General features: G+C 51.8%; 1 protein-coding gene across 1 annotated transcript; it reads right to left on the reverse strand.

Moving 5' to 3' along the window:
* Positions 1 to 123: 123 nt before the first annotated feature.
* SARM1 (sterile alpha and TIR motif containing 1) lies at positions 124 to 17,618 on the reverse strand. The gene is given in 26 exon segments (XM_030295387.1): positions 124 to 308; positions 393 to 514; positions 5,567 to 5,616; positions 5,619 to 5,755; positions 5,833 to 5,897; positions 5,899 to 5,936; positions 7,898 to 7,999; positions 8,002 to 8,130; positions 8,221 to 8,257; positions 8,259 to 8,299; positions 8,302 to 8,314; positions 8,578 to 8,606; positions 8,609 to 8,629; positions 8,632 to 8,754; positions 8,757 to 8,787; positions 10,758 to 11,093; positions 11,095 to 11,223; positions 11,225 to 11,257; positions 11,259 to 11,340; positions 11,342 to 11,399; positions 16,743 to 16,787; positions 16,790 to 16,936; positions 16,939 to 17,050; positions 17,052 to 17,108; positions 17,110 to 17,187; positions 17,189 to 17,618. Coding segments are annotated over 26 exon segments (2,169 nt in total). The 5' UTR covers positions 17,213 to 17,618; the 3' UTR covers positions 124 to 178.
* Positions 17,619 to 18,155: the final 537 nt, after the last annotated feature.

Raw genomic sequence — 18,155 nt, forward strand, 5'->3', positions numbered from 1 at the left:
CCCTTCCCTTTCCAGACACTGAGGAAGCTGGGTTTGAGGTGGCCCATGAGGGTGGGGAGAGAGGGACAGTCATTTCCTGAGAAGGGCCCAGGCTGAGGGAGGCCGGTTTGAGGAGCTGCTTCTTCAGGAGGGACGACGGAAATGGGGGTCACGGCAGGGCTTGGGAACGAAGGACTGGTTAAGTTGGGCCCATGGGTGCAGCACCCTCCAAACTGGTGTCAGAACCTGCAGATGAGTCCCGGGAGGAACGGCCCTGCAGGAAGCGGATGATCTTCTCTATTGTGGCCTCTTGGTACTCGTGGGACCACCTGTGGGCACAGAGGCTGGTGGGTCAGAGGGCCTGCCAGAGGGAGCTGCTGGCTGGGGGCTGGATACCCGCCCCCCCTCCTCACTTGATGCCATTGAAGGTGAGCACAGCCTGCATGTCCTCGGGCAGGTCCTGGGGCTCTGGCCACTCGAAGCCATCAATGACGGGCACAATGTTCTTGCCGTAGCTCAAAGCAGTCACGATCTCCTGAAGAAAGAAAAGAGGGGAGGCGGAAAGAGACACAGGTCCCCATCTAGGGACCTGGGAGGCCAGGCAGACGCTGGGAGGGCCAACCACCCAAGGCCAAGCCTGGGGTGGGGTGCTGGTGCTGAAGTCTACCTTGACTTCTCCCTCACCACTTGTGGTATATTTGGTCTTTGCCCCAGATCCTTGATATAGAGCTCCTGAAACCCTGGGAATCCCCAGATGACTGGAGGATGGGTTGGGGGTGCCTAGACAGCTTCTGGATGGGGACTGGTTGCCAGGAAGACCAAGCTATGTTGAAAAGGTTGGAACTTTTAAGTACCCAACAAACATTCACACACACACACACACACACACACACACTGCCTAGGGGAGAGGGGCAGAGATTGAGTTCACTCGCCAGTGGCCAATGACTTAATCATGCCCACATAATGAAACTCCGTAAAACCCCCCAAGGATGAGATGGGTTGGTGAACACATCTAGGTGTTGAGAGGGTGGCCTAGAGAGGGCATGGGAGCTCTGGGCCTCCCCTGCCCATGCCCGCATGCCCTGTACCTTGTCCTAGGCCTCTCTCACATTTGGATGTTCCTGAGTCGTATCCTCTACAATGAACCAGTAATAGTTGAGTCCTTTCTGAGTTCTGCATGTCATTCTAGCAAATTATTGAACTGGTCGGGGGAGGGATGTGTATGTCCCGGGAACTCCTGAATTGGTAGTCAAGTCAGACAAATGCGGGTAGCCTGGGAACCCAGGACTTTCAACTGGCATCTGAAGTGAGGGCAGACTTGTGGGGCAGAGTCCTTAACCCTCTGGAGTCTGACACTTCTGGGTAAGTCAACATCAGAATTGAACTGAATTGTGGAACACCCAGTTGGTGTTGGCAAATTGCAAGAATTGGTTTGTTGGTGTTAGAAAAAACCCACACGATTTGGTGTCAGAAGAAAAACATGACCCGCTGCAGCCAAACTGATCTGTCACCAGCCCTGGCAATTTGTACTTCTTACTTTTTTCTCAAATCCACCCATTTTTCTCTTCTTCCACCCCACCACCACCCTGCTCCAACCCCCTCATATTTATCCCCTGCCAGGTCTCTCCTCATCCACTCTTGCCCCCTCTAACTTGTTCTCTGCGTTGCCCTTTCACCTGGCTGCTGTTTGCAAAATGCAAATCTGATCATGTCATCCCCTGCTTAAAACTCTTCAGGATTTTACATGGCTCTTAGAATAAAATTCAAACTCCTTAATGTGGTCTGAAGGCCCTGTGTGGTTGACCACAGCTCACTTCTCAGACTCTACCCCTGTACTGTTCTCCCAGCCACAAAGATCTTGTAGCCCCTTAGATTTGCTATCCTCCCTCCCTGCACAGGGCCTTTGCACATGCTGTTTCCTCAGTCTGGAATGCTCTTCCCTGCCCGTTCCCCTAACTAATGCCTACTCATTTTTCTGATCTGAGCTCAATCCATACTTTCCCAGGGAAGTTCTCTCACTTCTCTGACTAGGCCAGTTCTCCCTATTGTAGGCTCTTGTAATAGGCCCTTCAGCATATGCTACAGTTGCAAACTTAAATTAGTTAATGAGTGATTTGCTTAATACCTGTCTTCCACACATGTCTGGTTTTTACCCATCTTACATCTCAGCATCTTTCACAAGCCTCGCCCATAGTCAGCCCTTGCCAAATACTTAATGGATGGCTAGATGGTTGGAAGGAAGGAAGGAAGGAAGGAAGGAAGGAAAGAGAGAAAGAAAGAAAACAAGCAGCAAAAGAGAGAAAGAGGAGAAGAAGAAAGAAGGAAGGCAGGTAGACTGAATGGTTAGAATGAAGGAAGGAAGGAAGGAAGGAAGGAAGAAAGAAAGGAAGAAAGAAAGAAAGAAAAAAGGAAGGAAGAGGAAGGAAGGAAGAAAAATAACATAGCATAGCAGTTGGGGACTGAACTCTGGAATCATCAGATGGGGGTTCACATCGAATCTCTGACACAGGCTTTGTGGCCTGAGGCAAACAACAGGCTCTCAAAGCCTCTGTTTTCTCATATATAAAATAAGGTTCAAAATAGGGTTCATGACAGTCCCTGTCTGGTGAGATGGTTGGGGATACCTGCAATGTCCCACGACAAGTGGTTAGAACAGTGCCCAGCATGCAGTGGGTGCTTAATAAAAATAGGTGTTATTATTTCCTCTTCTGTAAAGGAGAATAATAAACCTACTTCACAAGGTTGTTCTGAGGATATTACTTACTATTAATGGGTGCTCTGGTAAGTGCTTATTGAATGTTTTTCTCCTTTCAAGGGAGAACCTCAGGGATTGGCCTTTTTTGAGTGCAGTTCACTTGTGGTTTTCCATATTGATTACTCACTAAATGTGGCTTCAGGGAAAGAAATTTTAAAACCAGAGGCAATCAAGCACTAACAACAACCAAGGAAGGCTGATGGAGCCTTTGGGACTGGTCCAGTGCAAAGGCTTCCGCCACCCCGCCTGCCTCCTCCCTCCTTACATCTGCTGGGACAAGGCTGGATGTCCAGTACCCTTGTGGAGCAGAGCCTTCCTGGGGAAAGAACCTGAGGAGCTTCCACCTTGGTTGGCTTTGGGGGAACCTCTCCATTTTATGAATGAGAAAGCAGGAAGCCCAGAGAAGGAAAGGGACTTGCTCCCAAGTCACACAAATGCCCAGACCAGGAGGGGCCAGGTGTCTGAATCAAGCCTTCAAATTCCAAGTCCAGGGCTCTTTCAACCAAGCCCTCTGCCTCTCTGCTGAGGACCTGTATGAATTCAGACCCTGAAGAAATTTATTTGGGAGCCTTTAGACATTTGTTTTATCCAAAATTACACACACTGAAGACAGCACACTGCTCATGGCACAGATTCAGAGTCTGGCCAAGACAGGAATAATGGCTTGTTCAAGGTCACCCAGCAGGTTCAGAATGAAAACTTGATTAGAGTTGACCTGGTAAACCTGGTGGACATGTCTGCTTTTCCCAGTAATCTCAGCTCCACCTGTGTAATCTTTTTTTTTTTTTTAATTTTTTTTTTTTCAAATTTTATTTATTTTTGGGACAGAGAGAGACAGATGAACGGGGGAGGGGCAGAGAGAGAGGGAGACACAGAATCGGAAACAGGCTCCAGGCTCTGAGCCATCAGCCCAGAGCCCGACGCGGGGCTCGAACTCACGGACCGCGAGATCGTGACCTGGCTGAAGTCGGACGCTTAACCGACTGCGCCACCCAGGCGCCCCTCCACCTGTGTAATCTTTGATTCAATCATTCCATAAACTCAAGAGCCTACTTTGCAGCTTGCGTGGTTGTGGGCATCGGGGATATGGAGTAAACACGGCAAGGTCTGAACTCCCATGGAGCAGGTCACCTGCCACCTAAGCTGGGCCATCAACCATGATCCTCCAGGCGTCTCTTTGGCCCAACACCAAACCAAGCCCAATACTCAGCTCCTAAGACATGGCTTTGGGGCCTGACCCTCTTCCCCACTGTCAGTCTGGATGCACTCTGGTGTCAGAGCCTTCTCCCAACAACCCCTGGCCTGGCGTCACTGCCCTCAGGGGATCCCTCTTCCCTGTGCTTTAAACATGGGTCTTCTCCTGGCCTTTAGGTACTCTGCAAACTGGTTCTGTAGTTCTTATCCAGCCAATGGTGTACTGGTCAATGTTTAACAATGAGCTCTCTGGGAGGCGGGGGGTGGGGTGGGGGGGACAATCAACCAAATAAAACCCTGATTCGTAGTGTTTATCAACTTCCTTAGTGTCGATGCTCCCACCGTGGCTGATTTCAAGCTACCAACACGACGTCACTGAACGTGGAGTTGGGAAGAGATGCAGACAATCATTTCTGGTGCCGGCTGAACCCAGCCCTATCCCACCACCTCCCCTCACACCCCATCAGATCTGTGCCATGGAACGCAGTCAGGTCCTGGAAAGAGCGTGGGCTTTGGAGTCGGACAGATGGAGTTCAGAGCCCAGCTTTTCTGATTTCAACACCAGTGTGGTCATGGGAAAAAATATTGTACCTCTCTGAGTCTCCGTTTCTTCATCTGTAAGCAGTTACCAGTGATGCACCTTCCTCACCCCCACTTTTGTTCTTTTGCTCACGCAGTTCTCCTGCCTGGGATGCCTTCTCTTCCACTCACCTAAATTCTTAAGACTCTTCTCACATTCTGCCTTCTCCGTGAAGCCTTCCCCGGTTACTCTGGCCCTTAATGTTTTCTCCCTTCTCCATACTCCTATGGCAAGTAGGAGGTTCACCTACCTAGCTTAGCACTGATACCATCCTACATATGATCTGGTCGTTCTGGGCATATTTTTGTCTTCTCAGCTGTTTTAGGACAAGGGCTCCATCTCAGATGACTGCTTTATCTCTCAGCCCAGGCCCCCAGTTCCTACTCACTGATTAATTATTAATAACCTGCAGATGTGATATGGATCCATCCCTCCATTCTACAAGTATTTAATAAGTTTCTACCATGTGTCAGGCACTGAAAATACAACGGTATTAATTAAACAGTGGTAGTACTCATAAAAATTGCAATAATAATTGCTACCATTATAAAGCAATTACTATAGAGCTAGGCATTCTGCTGAGCACTTCACACATTTTAGCTCTTTTAATTTTATAACAACATCCTAGGGAGTTAGAGACTACACTTATCCCACTTTCCAGTCACAAACACGAAGCTCACTGGGATTAAGTAACTTGTCCAAGGCCAGAGCCAGGATTCAAACTCAGCTTTGTGCTCTTCATGATTCCGCTGCGTCTGGCACTAGGCTCTCTGGCCCCTCTCCCCTCACAGAGGTTATTTTTCAAAGCATTTTCATCCTTCTCGCAACAATCCTACAAGGCGAAGAACACAGAGAAGTTATCCCCATTTTCTAAATGAGGAAACTGAGACTCAGAGAGCCTGAGTGACTTGCTAACGACCAATTACAGTCAGAGCTGTGGCTCCTGACTTTCCGGCTGGGCCATGGAGGTTGCTGATGGACGCAGGGAGGAGGAACGGGAGGAGGACCTTGTGCCCTGGACACAGGCCAGTGCTGGGACCACAGAGGCCAGCGCCTACCTTGTGCACCCAGTCCTTGCAGTCATGGTCCTGCATGCACTTGTCCAGTGCCCAGCTGACAGCACCAGCACAAAGTTGCGGGCACCTATGACACTCTGGATGAGCTTGTCCTCGAACTTGCCTGCTTCCAGCTTCTCCACATCAATGAAGACACTGAAGCCGTGCAGCTGCAGGTGCACCTTCAGGAGGCTGTAAAGAGGTCCCGTGTCACTGCCTTGGCCTCCGCCCCGAGGCCCCAGCCTGCCCGCCTGCCCACCCCTTCTCACCTGGCCAGCTGGGAGCCTGAGTTCCGGCGGTAGCTGATGAAGACATCTGGGATGTCCCCACTGGGGCTTGCAGCCAGTGCAGGGCAGCGGGGAGTGTAGCATTTCTGAAGCAGACAAGAGACAGCTTGGTTCACCATGAGGTACATCATCCCCTGCACACCCGCCTTCTCAGCCCGGCCCAACCCCGCCCAGCCCAGGCAGGGTGGGCTTGCTTCAAAAAAGGGTCACTGAGATAGCGAGATGGGCCTACGGGAAGGAGGGCTGCTAACTCTTAGTGAGTGCGTCTCAGGAGGTGGGCATTGTGTTTTAGGGACGTGGATTTGCACCTCCAGCCCTGCCCTCTCTCTGGAGCTTCAGACCTACACGGCCAGCTGCCCCCACACACACGGCAAACCCAATATGTCCCAAGTCCTTCCTGGGACCCTCCCTTCCTAGTTCCCACCACAGCCAGCACCTGGGTATTGGCCTGAACCCCTACCTCTCACTCATTCATTCAAACAAGTATTTGCTAAGCATTTACTGTATGCCTGGCACTATCCCTTGTGCTTGGGCTACTGCAGTGAACAGAACAGACCAGTCTTCACAACCCTGACTCCGAGCTCTGTATCCTTCCTACTTCCCAGGGCCCTCCCGATGTCCAGGCTCCCCCTCCGCCTTCTCAGTGGTCTCCCCAAATCCACACTTACTCGGTCTAATCTGTTGTACAGCAACCAGAGGGATTTTTCTAAAATCTAAGTCTGAGTGTGTCATTGCCCCCACTTAAAAAAACGTGCACGGCTCTTTTTTAAAAAACGTGTAAGCTATCTTTGCAGTAGGACTTCCCTGTTTTTAAAAAATGAAATCTTAGGGTTTTATTGGACGCTACGATGTAAAAATACTAAAGGCTTGATCTGCTTTAGTTAAATTTGCTGAATGCAAAGAATCCATCTTCATGTAATATTCGGCTCTAACACTCACAGACAGCATTTGTCTGTTTATGAGCAGAAAGACAGAGGTTCAAATCCCAGTTCAGTTATTTAAGGGCTTTGAGATATGTATTTGGGATTTCCCAAGGGATAACGTTGGAAATGTATTTAAATTCTTTAAAAACCTTAGTTTCATCATCTTTTCAATAACCCCTCAAGGACCATGTTCATCTTGGATTACGATGGTAGTTACACATATAAGCATTTTTCAAAACTCTTCAAATTGGACACTATTTTTTCTTTTATTTATTTATTTTTTCAGGAATTCCACTCCCAGTGTGGGACCCAATGCCAGGCTTGAACTCAATGACCCTGAGATCAAGACCTGAGCTAAGATAAACAGTTGGATGCTCAACCTACTGAGCCACCCAGGAGCCCTGAAATTGGACACTTTTAAGTTATACCTCTTTTATTACTTACAAATTTTTTTAAGTTGATTTAAAAAATTAACACCCACTGCGCAGAATGGATGTAGAGATTAATGAGATATATCTGTTTAAAACCTAATACATATAACAATTGATAGATAATATCAGCTAAACAGTAAATTAGCAAATCAGAGTAGTAAGTGAAAAGGGTTGCTAGAGCCCTAGCATCCATTCTGCCCTCATGACCTCCCCAAAGCACCTCCAGAACCCATACTCTGCAGGCTGCTGGCTAGTGGCATAAGCCTCCCTCCCCATGTGACCCCCTCCTTCTAGTCCTTACCTCCACATTTGCATATCTGCTCCCTCCTCCTGAGCTGCTCTTTCTGCTGCACGGCCCTCCCAATACATCCTTCAAGACCTGGTCAGACATCCTCTAAATGCCCAGACCTGCGTGGACAGCCAGCGCTTCCTCGCAGCCCCCATTGGAATCCTGGACATGCTTCCTACTGTGGTCACCGACCTGCTTATTCAGCGACTACTTCCACCCCCTCCCCCCCCACCCCGACTCAGCTCAGACTGGGAACTTCTTGAGGGCAAGTGCAGCATATTGGTCTTTGCATCCTCAGAATCCAGTCTGGCCCCGGGGATGTGTTCAGACCATCTACCGTGTGTCTCCCCTCACCCTGCAGGGCTGGGCTAGGCAGGGGTAGGGGCCTGGGTGGGCAGGCTGACCTCTGGCGGCCGTGAGGATGCGGGTGCGGTGCACGCCCAGGCTGATGCCGCAGTCCTCCAGGAGCTGTTGCTCAGACACGCGGTGCAGCAGGGAGCGGTCCAGCCGCAGCTGACCAGGCCGTACGTGTACTGGCGGAAGCGCGGGTCCAGGCTGCCCAGCCAGTCGGCCAGGTTGCTGCGGTCGCACGTAGCGTAGTTGGCGAAGGTCTTGAGCTCCGTGAGCTCCCTAAGAATCTGCACCCCGGGGGAGAAGAGGACGCTGAGGTCCTAACCTGGGACTGGCTAGTGGCGGAGGGCGACGGCTGGCAGTCAGGAGGCTCCGTACCTTTTGCGGGTGATGCCCGATTTCATGCCCAGGTCGGGTCTGGAGCTCTTCCTCCGTGAGTCGCAGAAGCAGGTCCCATCCACCTGCTGCTCCTGAGGGAGGGTCAGATGTAAGGAAGGGCTCTCCTCCTCAGCCCTTGGACCCCAAGCATAACATGCAAGGAAAGGGAAATGTAGAGTGCGATGGGTGAGGCGGATGGGACCAGAGCCGAGTGACCCCGAAAGTGGCTGAGTACAGACTCCCATCCCCAGTATGGCCCCCTGGCGCCGCGGGCATGCAGGCGGAAAAGGGGCGCGGTGGCCTCTGTGTACAGGGCGCCCCTAGCGGCAGCGCGCCTTTGGATGCGCCGCTCTACCCGGAAGCTCTCGCAGTAGTGGGAGAACCGATCTGCTGCAGCCACGTCTGACCTCGGCCTCCTTCCAGCTGGCCACGCAGGGCAGAATGGGCCGCGGCACCTCCTCGCCCAGCAGACGTAGCGCACGCTTGGCCAGCGCCGACGTGGTGCCGTTGGTGGAATAGGAAAACAGGCGTTCAGGCTCTGGATGGCTCCGATGTCGCTGAATACCTAGGGATGGATGGGAGAGGGTTCTTGGGTCCACCAGCTCGCTCAGCCATCCCCAAACGTGCCCAGTCCCTCCCTTCCCCTCTTCTCAGCGCTGAAACTCCCATCATCTACCTAGCCCTGCTGCATCCAATATATCACCTAGTTCTGTGGATTCTGCCGTCCTGAAGCTCTCTCAACTCTTGACCTCATGTCTCCCCTCTAACAGCTTCCATCTCCCTGGATGAAGTCTGAGCTCTCAGTGTGGAGGCCGGCCTGGCACAGTGTAGCCCCTGCTCACCATTCTCAGCTCAACTGCCCTTTCACAATCCCACACTTGGCTGACACCCACCCACTAAGGCTCTCCAATCTCTGGGCTCAGTCATGGCTTTCCCAGACCCTTAGTTCTTCTGGCCTGCTTGTGGGAATCCTAGTCATCCATCGGAATTCAAATTGATTAGCACCCCCTCCATGCAGCCTACTTTGATTTACCCACAGTTTGGCCCATACCTCCAATTAGGCCTTGTACTCTACATGCCACTGTTGTTAATAGATAATGCACCTTCCACTGGATGATAAGCTGACGTCATGTTTTAGTCACCTTTGGAGTCCTGTACCTGGCACATTGCAGGGTACAGAGTGGTGGCTGACGATCTCTTTTACTGAACTGCATTCACTTGGCCTTGTGGAAAGGGGGTGCCATAGCTGATGGTCCATGCCTGCTGCCCAGACCCAATCCTTGGGGCCTCACTCCCTACTTCCCTTCAAGTCCCTTCTCCCAAAGCAGAATGACCCTGATTTATAAAGCCAGTCCTCCCATGGCCCACCTCTGGGGCATAGAGGGGAAAATCAGAAGCTTCTAGAACCCCAGACCCTGGAAGAGGCCTCCAAGAACCCCCCAACACAACAGTCTCTTTTTAATCTGTGGGGACACACACAATAGGTGACAATGATCTGAGACACTCTCCTCTGAGCAGCCCAGATGACAGCTGTGGTACAGACAGGATGGCCCACACTGTGCCCACAACTCCCTTACACCAGCTGTCACCAACTCCAACCCCCCAGAGGAATGCAAAGGAGGAGAGGGGGTTGTAGGGATTATTTTGATTCTCCAATATTTAAAAAACAAAACACAAACTTCTGATAATTTAGCTATTAGTAGCTTCACATGCAGGATAAGAACTGCTGCCATGGTTCGCTTCCTCAGTTTTCCAGGATAAAAAAGAAGCATAGAGAGGCCCAGAAAGGGGAAGCCAGCTAGCCAAGGTCAACAGCAAGTTAAAGCAGAGGGCAAAAGCTTCAGATCAGGCCCTAGGCATAGGGAGCTCTTGGGACCACAGGTGGGAGTTATCTGGTCAACGCACTGATGTTCTGCCCCGCCAAGCGCCTGTCTCTGCATTCCCTCTCCTTCCTGCACTCCAGACCCATGTGACAAAATGGCCCCTGAGGTACCCCAGCTGGTCATCGTTCATAGCACTCCAAGCCCAACCTGTCCCAGTGAAACTCACTTTCTTCCCCTCCCCCCCCCAACCTCTCTCCAGTTACCCTTAATTCAGTACCAGGTGCCACCAGGCACCCAGCGTCTGTGTCCAAAGCCAGGAGTCATCCTCAGCTCTTCCCTCTCCTTCACCCCCACCCCACCCCAAGTCCTAATTCTATCTCTTCAGCCCCTCTGAGATCTGTCTGCTTTTCTCTGCCTCTGCTGTCATGCCCCAGCCCACCTTCCCAACTGTCCCCATCACGGCCTCCTATCTGGCTCCCTTGCCTCTGACCTCACCCTTGCCAATTCCATCTCTACAATTGCAGCCAGGATAATCTTTGTGAAATGCATGTTCCTGCTGAAAATCCTTGCTTTGCCTTCAAGGCCAGAATGACTGGTTTCTCATCTTCTCCTTGCTTCACCTAACTCTTAACATGTACTTCAAGTCCCTGTCACTCCCTCTGGGAAGCTGGTCCGACTGTCTCTAACCCCGGTCCTCCCCCTCACCCCACACCCCCTTAGTCTTGCCCGTGAGGCTCTTGATGGCCGCTTCAGCACAGAGGTAGAAAGCCCCGATGCACTGGGCCTCCAAGCGCGACGAATCCAGCAGCGGCACGAGGCGCTGCAGGTCGGCGGGCCCGCGTCCCTGGCTCGGTCGTCACTGGCATCCACCGGCAGCGGGCGAAGAGACGGGGTCTAGCGAGGCCACGAGCGGCTCCACGAGCGCCAGGGTGCCGGAGCGCTCCACCTCCCGCTCCACCTCCTTGTTGGTTGCCAGCACCGCCACCGCGAGGCAGGCGTGCAGCCGCAGCAGCTCGTCCTCTTTGGAGAAGGCGAGCGGGAAGAGCCAACTCTGCAGCGCGCTTCTCCACCATGCGCCTCTGCGCCGCCTGGCCCCCGTGCAGCGCGCAGTTGCCCAGCGCCAGCGCGCAGTGGCGGAGCAGCGCCGGGTCCGTGCGGCGGCACCAGTACAGCACCGCCGTCCAAGCCACCGGCCGCCACCAGCCGCTGGCAACGTCTCTTCCGAGTGCTTGAACATTTGCTCCAAGATGCCTGCCACGCTCCGCGCCAGCTCCACCGCTCACGCTCTTTTGCCAATTCAGGATCACGCCCAACCCGATGCGCGCCACGCGGTCCCTGCCGAGAAAAAGTGGCACTGGGACGGTGGAGTGGCGGCAGTCCCGGGGATGGGGGTGGCTTGTCCCCTGGGGGCCACGGTCTGGTCACTTAACCTCTCTGGCCTCACTAGTGTCATATAGGACATGAGGGAGAGCATTATCCTCCCTGCCTCTGCCTTTCATCTCCTGTCTGGGGAGGAGCAGATTTCTCGGATTATAAGGGATGCTCGATCCTGGCCGCCCCACCTCCTCCCTTACCACTGCCTCCGTCCCCCCACAGTGCATGTAGCCGTTAAGGACCCTAACTCTGGAGAAGATTCCCTGGGTCCTGGTTTCTTCTAGAAAGTTGGGGGGCCTTGAGTGCCTTCCTTATCTTTCTACCTTTGTTCCTCATCTCATAAATAAAAGGAATACCTACCCCATAGGGTCATTATGAGAACGAATGGTGATAATCACGTAAAGTGCTCTGCACAGTGCCTGGCACAATACGGAAGACTCACTAGACGTTAACTTGTCATCAGTTGAAGTATCACTTGAAGTACAAGCACTCTTAGCCTGCCCTCAAACCTTTCCTCGTCACTCCATGCAGTGTGACTGGGGTGTATTTATTCATTCACCCAACAGATGTTTATTGAGGAGCTACTGTGTGCCAGGCTGTGCTAGAGGCTAATTAACAGTGCTTGGAACTTACACACAGCTAATATGGAGACAAACAATAAGCAGGTGAACAATGAATGAACAGGTTGATACTGATGCGGGCCGTAATGCTAGCAAAACCGGGTGATGTAATGGATAGTGCATGGGTGGAGAGATAGGTCTGAGGAGGGTGACATCAGAGAGTTCAGTATCTGGAGACTCCTGCCTGAAAGTGTCTGGGAAAAGAGCATGACAGGCAGAGCGAACAGCGAGGACAAAGCCCTGAGGGCTGGGAGTTTGGCATGTTTGAGGAATAGAAAGAAGGCCAGAGAGATCTGCAATGTTTATAACCGACAAGGAAGAAAACAAAATCAGCAAGGATTCATATATAGAATATACAAATATTCACATCAACAAGAAAAAGGCAGCAAATTCAATAGGGAATGGCAAAGGATATAAATGGCAATTTATAAAAGAGAAAATCCAAAGTGTTACAAACAAAATAATTTGTAATCCATTAGTAATCAGAGAAGTGAAAATTAAATCAGCTATCACATGGGGGCGCTGGAGTGGCTCAGTCGATTGAGCGTCTGACTCTTGATTTCAGCTCAGGTCGTGATCCAGGGTTGTGGGATTGAGCCCTGTGGAGCTCTGCACCGAGCCTCTTGGGATTCTCTTGCTCTCTCTCCTCTCCCCAATGCACATGCGCACACTTTCCCTCTCTCTAAAATATAAACAAACAAATAATAAAAATCACCTATCACTTTACAACCTATTGGATAGGCAAAAAGCAAAGCTGGGTAACACAGAAGGGTTGATGAGGTGTGGGGCCATGAAAATGCTGACGCTCTCTGGTGGGAGGTGCACACTAGGGCAGTCAACTTGGAAAACAGGCTGGGATGCAATGGTGAAATTAAGGAGATATACATCCTACAAGCCAGGAATTGGAGCTCTTGAGCTTACAGCCTCAAGAAAGTATCACAGTCCACAAAAGTCTGTGGAAAAGGTTCACTGCAGGATTGTTTTTGGTGGGGGGAAGATGGCAGCAGGCTGGTGTCAAGCCTTGGAGAGTGGAGAGGTAACACGGGCAGGGTGACCACTCTGGAGGACTATGGAGCAGTTACAAGTGACTGAACAGATGATAAAACAACAATATAAAAACATATTATGAGTGGGTGAAAGTAAGAAATGAAATGTGCTTTGTAACAACAGCACTATTTGAGGTAAACTAAAAAATATATGACCCCCAAACAAGAAAATAAAGATTTACCAGATAAGGATATAAAGATATGCATTAAATATACTGAATGGGTCCTATGGCATTAAATCAGAAAATGGTGGGACAGGGGTACCTAGCTGGGTCAGGGTCGGTGGCGCATGAGACTCTTGATCTCGGGGTTGTGAGTTTGAATCCCACGTTGGGAGCTAGAATTACTTAAAAATAAAATCTAGGAAAGAAAGAAGAAAGAAAGAAAGAAGAAAAGAAAGAAAGAAAAAGAAGAAGAAAGAAAGAAAGAAAGAAAGGAAAGTAAAGGAAGGAAGGAAGGAAGGAAGGAAGGAAGGTAGTGGGACATTAATGAAGAGGAGAAGGGAAGATTGTGGAGACTGTATTCTAGGCACGTAATGTATACAAAGGCTAGGAGGTATCTGAGAACTGGTGCACTTGGGGACCTGTCCCCACTGCAGCCACACTGAAGTGAAGCCATTTCTAGTGGCTGAGGTGGAAGTTTCAAGGTGGGAGGGAGTAGGGAGAGTGGTGGGGGCCTTCTGAACCATCTAGAGGCATTTGTGAAGTGCACATCTTGATCAAAAATGGGGAGCCACTGAAAGGCTTCAGGAAGGGGAGTGGTCTGCTCTTGCTTGGGTTGCATAGTGCACAGGAAACTCACTCTGGCTGCTATAGGGAGGAAGGATCCCAGGGAGGGAGCCTGGATGCCAGCAGGGCAGGCAGGAGAGTTGCCACACTCCAGGCAGAGGTTGAGAGTTTTCTGTTTCCTGACCTCCACAAATATGTCCTCCACAGTGACATGACCCCCGAAGATTCCAGCCATGGAGTCCTTGCCCATGAGCACCACAATGGACCACAGTGCTTGTGACTTTGTGTCCATTGCAGGTCCCAGCTGAACCCCTAACACTGGCATAAGGCCAACACAACTTTGCTCAGAGGATGATCAGAGATCATGATCCTTGATCTCTACTTTGTGCTTCAGAACAATTGACTACATAAACTCTGAGACTATCAGGACCAGAGTGTGTCTAAGCAGTCCTCTGATCCCAACACCTTCATTTCCTGAGAACCACTGAAGAGAAAGTCTTGCTCAGGAACATCAATTCAGAGAGAGGACTTCATTCTGAGTCTCTAATTCCCAGTCCTCCCCTTTCCCATGCACTTGACACCCTCAGAGAGCTGAACTGTGTGCTTGTGTGAGAACTATGACTCAGATCCCAGCTTCTGCAGCCCCAGAGGCTGTGGTTCAAATCCCAGCTCCAAAGGGAGGGCGTAAAATTGTACACATACACAGACACACATACAAGCAGGTATATATAATACATATGTGTGTAAATCCTTGTAAATGCACAGAATTTTCTCTGGAAGGGACATCCTGTGCAAGAAACTTGTTTGCTTCCTGGTTTGTCTCTAGGGCGGGGGTCTGGGTAGAAAGCGTGTATCTTTTTGTATCTTTGCACTTTTTGAATTTATATGCAATAGCTTTCTGGTTTTGTGGGGTTTTTTTTTTTGAGTTTATTTATTTATTTTGAGAGAGAGAGAGAGAGAGTGCAAGCTGGGAGGGGCAGCAGAGAGAGAGAAAAAGAGAGACGAGAGAGAGGAGAGACTGATGAGAGAGAGAGATGAGAGAGAGAACCCACGCAGGTTCCCCCTGTCAATGCATGAGCCCATTGCGGGGCTCGAATCCACAATACCGTTGAGATCATGACCTGAGCTGAGATCAAGAGTCAGAGGTTTAAATGACAGCCACTCAGGCACTCCTGTTTTTTTTTTTTTAAGACATGTCTCCTCCCTTATTTACTGTGTATTTCTGGGAAAGCCATTTAACCTGAGTTAAGCCATTTAACCTAATTATGGTCCCCTGAAGGGGCTACACTGTAAATTGCAAAGGCTAGCAGTCACACCCTCACTGGATGTCATGGGACCAAGTTCAAAAGTTCCTGTTGGGCTTTTCTTGGCATTTGGGAGTGAGGGACACTGTGATGGAGGCTCCCAGGCAGTGGGTGTGGCAGCACTATGGGAAGAAGGGAATGGGAAAAGGAGTGTGTGCATTGATTGAGGAACTTTCTTTAAGAGGAGGTTGGTTGATGAAGGAAGGGCAAGATTTCATAAACTCAAATTCTCAGTGTATCATCTCTCAAAATTTCGAGGGTGACAGGACGTGCTAGACGCTGTCCTTGGTCCTGAAGGGCTGTCAGCACCACCACGTTGTTTCCTGAGACCAGGAGTTAGTAATTCTAAACCAGAGGAGTGTGTTAGTTTCAACCTTTAAAACGTCAGTGCCAATTTGCATCTTGCAGCCTCCTCTTCCTCGGGTGTTGGCTGCACCCACTCCCCAAGAGTTCTCATTATAGCTGCCACATCTCACATATCAGACCTACAGGGTACACCCGCAACCTGTGTGCACCACATCCAGTGAGCACCCACTCCGTTTGCTAGCCCTCCAAATTCACTGATGTTAGATGGAAATCAATGACTTTCTGAGCAAGCAGAACCCTAACTTGCTCTCCCAGCTTCACTTGCTTCATTCGTGGACTGTACTATTTCCACATCCACAAAGTTATTTTTCATTTTTGAAAATGGCAAGGAAAGCACCTCTAACCCATGGCCTCACACTTGTGACAGCTGCATGAATTCAAAGTGACCCTTGCAAGACCCTTCTACACCTGAGAGGCCTGAGAATTCAGCATGAGACTGCTGCGTGACAGTTTGGTCTGCTCTGACATCAGATGAGAGAGAAAATGAGTGCGAGGGTCCTCATGGTCCAGGGGAGATCCCAAGAGGCAGACAAGAGAGTCGCAGCCAGGCCTCAGTTGGACCCCACCTACTGGATCTATGGGGGGGGGGCAGAGAACACATACTCTAGCCCCTGCCTAGCTCTGCACCTGTTTCCTCTTCTCTTGCCCATTCATCCCAGTAGAAAACCTTCTGTTCCCCATTAGCAGCTGCAGAATGAGATCATGTCTGGCCTGTTACATGGGCCAAAATGAAGAGGGAGGAAGCAGGTGGTGGATTGGGGGTGGCACAAAGGGGGCAAGTAACCCTTAGGTCAGCACTCATTTCAGCAATCATTTCTCCTCCTCCTACCCCATTTCCTGAGCACTGTTTTCTCTTCCTTTCTCAGTGGCAGAGTGAAGGTAGCAAAGAAGGCATCTGGCCTGTGGGGAGGAGGTCTGTGGGTTTAGAGGGCACTGGCAGCTCCATGCTGAACCAGCAACAGATTCCTGTCCAACTACTCTATTCTTCCTCTCCCTGTCTCATTCCTCACGTCACCAGTCTGGGGAGTGAATCCTGGCGCACTATTAGTTTACTGTTGTGGCAAATCATTAAACTTTCGAAGTCTCATTTGCCTCATTTGTGAAATGGACACGCTGATCCCCAGAGGGGGTGTAGTACAGGGATTTTGGTGAGGTGAGGGAGGAAAAGGCACAGAGAGTGGCCCGAGAGACCCGGGCTGTCGACCACACTTGCTGCCCCACAGCACCCCGCGCTCTCCCTCAGCGGTGAGCACCCCTACCGGTCTCGGCACCCAGGATCTGCTCCAGCAGGCGGGCGGCCTGCACCGCGTCTCCAGCTCCGGCGCCTGCAGCAGTCGCAGCAGCAGGTCGAGGCCGCCGTCCAGGCGGATGGCGTCGCACAGACCCTGGGCTACTTCTCGGCCCACGGCCGGCAGCAACCAGGCCTCCCCACTGAGTTGGAAGACCTCGGCAGGCCGGCGCCCACGGCCCGCGCGCCCCCGCCTGCCTTCAGCTCAGACAGCGCCTGCTGCAGCTCGGGCAGCGCGCGCTCCAGGGCGCCCTGCACCTCGGCGCCCGCCCCGGGCGACAACCTCGCGGGGCCCGCGGACGCCCGCGGTCCACCATGGGCCCGCACCGCCGCCCCACGTCTGGCCCCGGCACCGCTAGACGCTCAGAGCCTGGCCTTGGGCCCGACATGGTGAAGAAGCGGCACCGCTTATAGGCGCGAGAGGAGCAGCGTCAGGACCATGGGCGCGTGGCTGCGGGGTACAATCCCGGTCCGGAGGGGTGCGGGCCGGGCGGAGCGCCCCGGAACTTGGGAAGAGGAGGCCAGGAGATGGGGACCAGGTAGAAGGTGCAGGAGAGAGGGATGGATAAAAGGGTACCAGGCAGGGGCGCTGGCCAGAAGTTTGGGGGAGGGCGAGGGCGGATCTGGAAAGGAGCTTTTGGGTAAAAGGATGCAGGCTCAGATGTAGAGGGTGGGCAGGAGGAGCCAGAGGGGAGCGAAGGATGGACCCAGACGTCAGCCGGTCTGGGAGGCAGCACAAGAACAAAGCCGCGGCTCCAGCCAGAAGATGCTCTGCAGCAGCCCCGCTCGGACAAGCCGCAGCGAGGGAGCCGACACTCCGCCCCTCGGTCACGTGGGACTCCTCCCTTTGCCGCCTGCGTAGCCTGCACCCGAGCTTCCCCAGCCACGCCCACGCCCTGCGGAGGGGTGGGCGAGGCGACTAGGGGAAGAGGGTGCAGAGCGATAGGACAGCCTCACTATCCCACAACGCACCCCCCCCCCCCGCCGACCCCGTGCCCCCGACACTGCAACGAGAAGGCAACACCGTGGAGCGTGCGCCCCTGCCCTAACTGTGGTGAGATCAACCATAATAACGATTCGGTACAACTCTCGAGACCCTTTAGGCCCGTTTCTCAAGCCTTGCAACATGCTTTAGGGGGTCGAGATTAGTGTTCCCGTTTAACAGCTGAACCGACTGAAGCTCATAGAAAAGAGATTCCCCCAAGTCACCCACCTCTCTGGTTACGGAAGAGAAAAATTCAGTTGGAAACTCAGAATCATTTTTCTTCCAGGTAGTGGGAGGGTTTCAGGAAGCCTGTGGACCCCAACCCTTGGCACAAATCAGGCGTTCTGTGCCAGGGGCGTTTTCTGGAAAGAGGGATGCTACTTCTCAAAAGAGTCTAAA

The sequence above is a fragment of the Lynx canadensis genome, chromosome E1 (assembly GCF_007474595.2).
Source record: "Lynx canadensis isolate LIC74 chromosome E1, mLynCan4.pri.v2, whole genome shotgun sequence".
NCBI lineage: Eukaryota > Metazoa > Chordata > Mammalia > Carnivora > Felidae > Lynx > Lynx canadensis.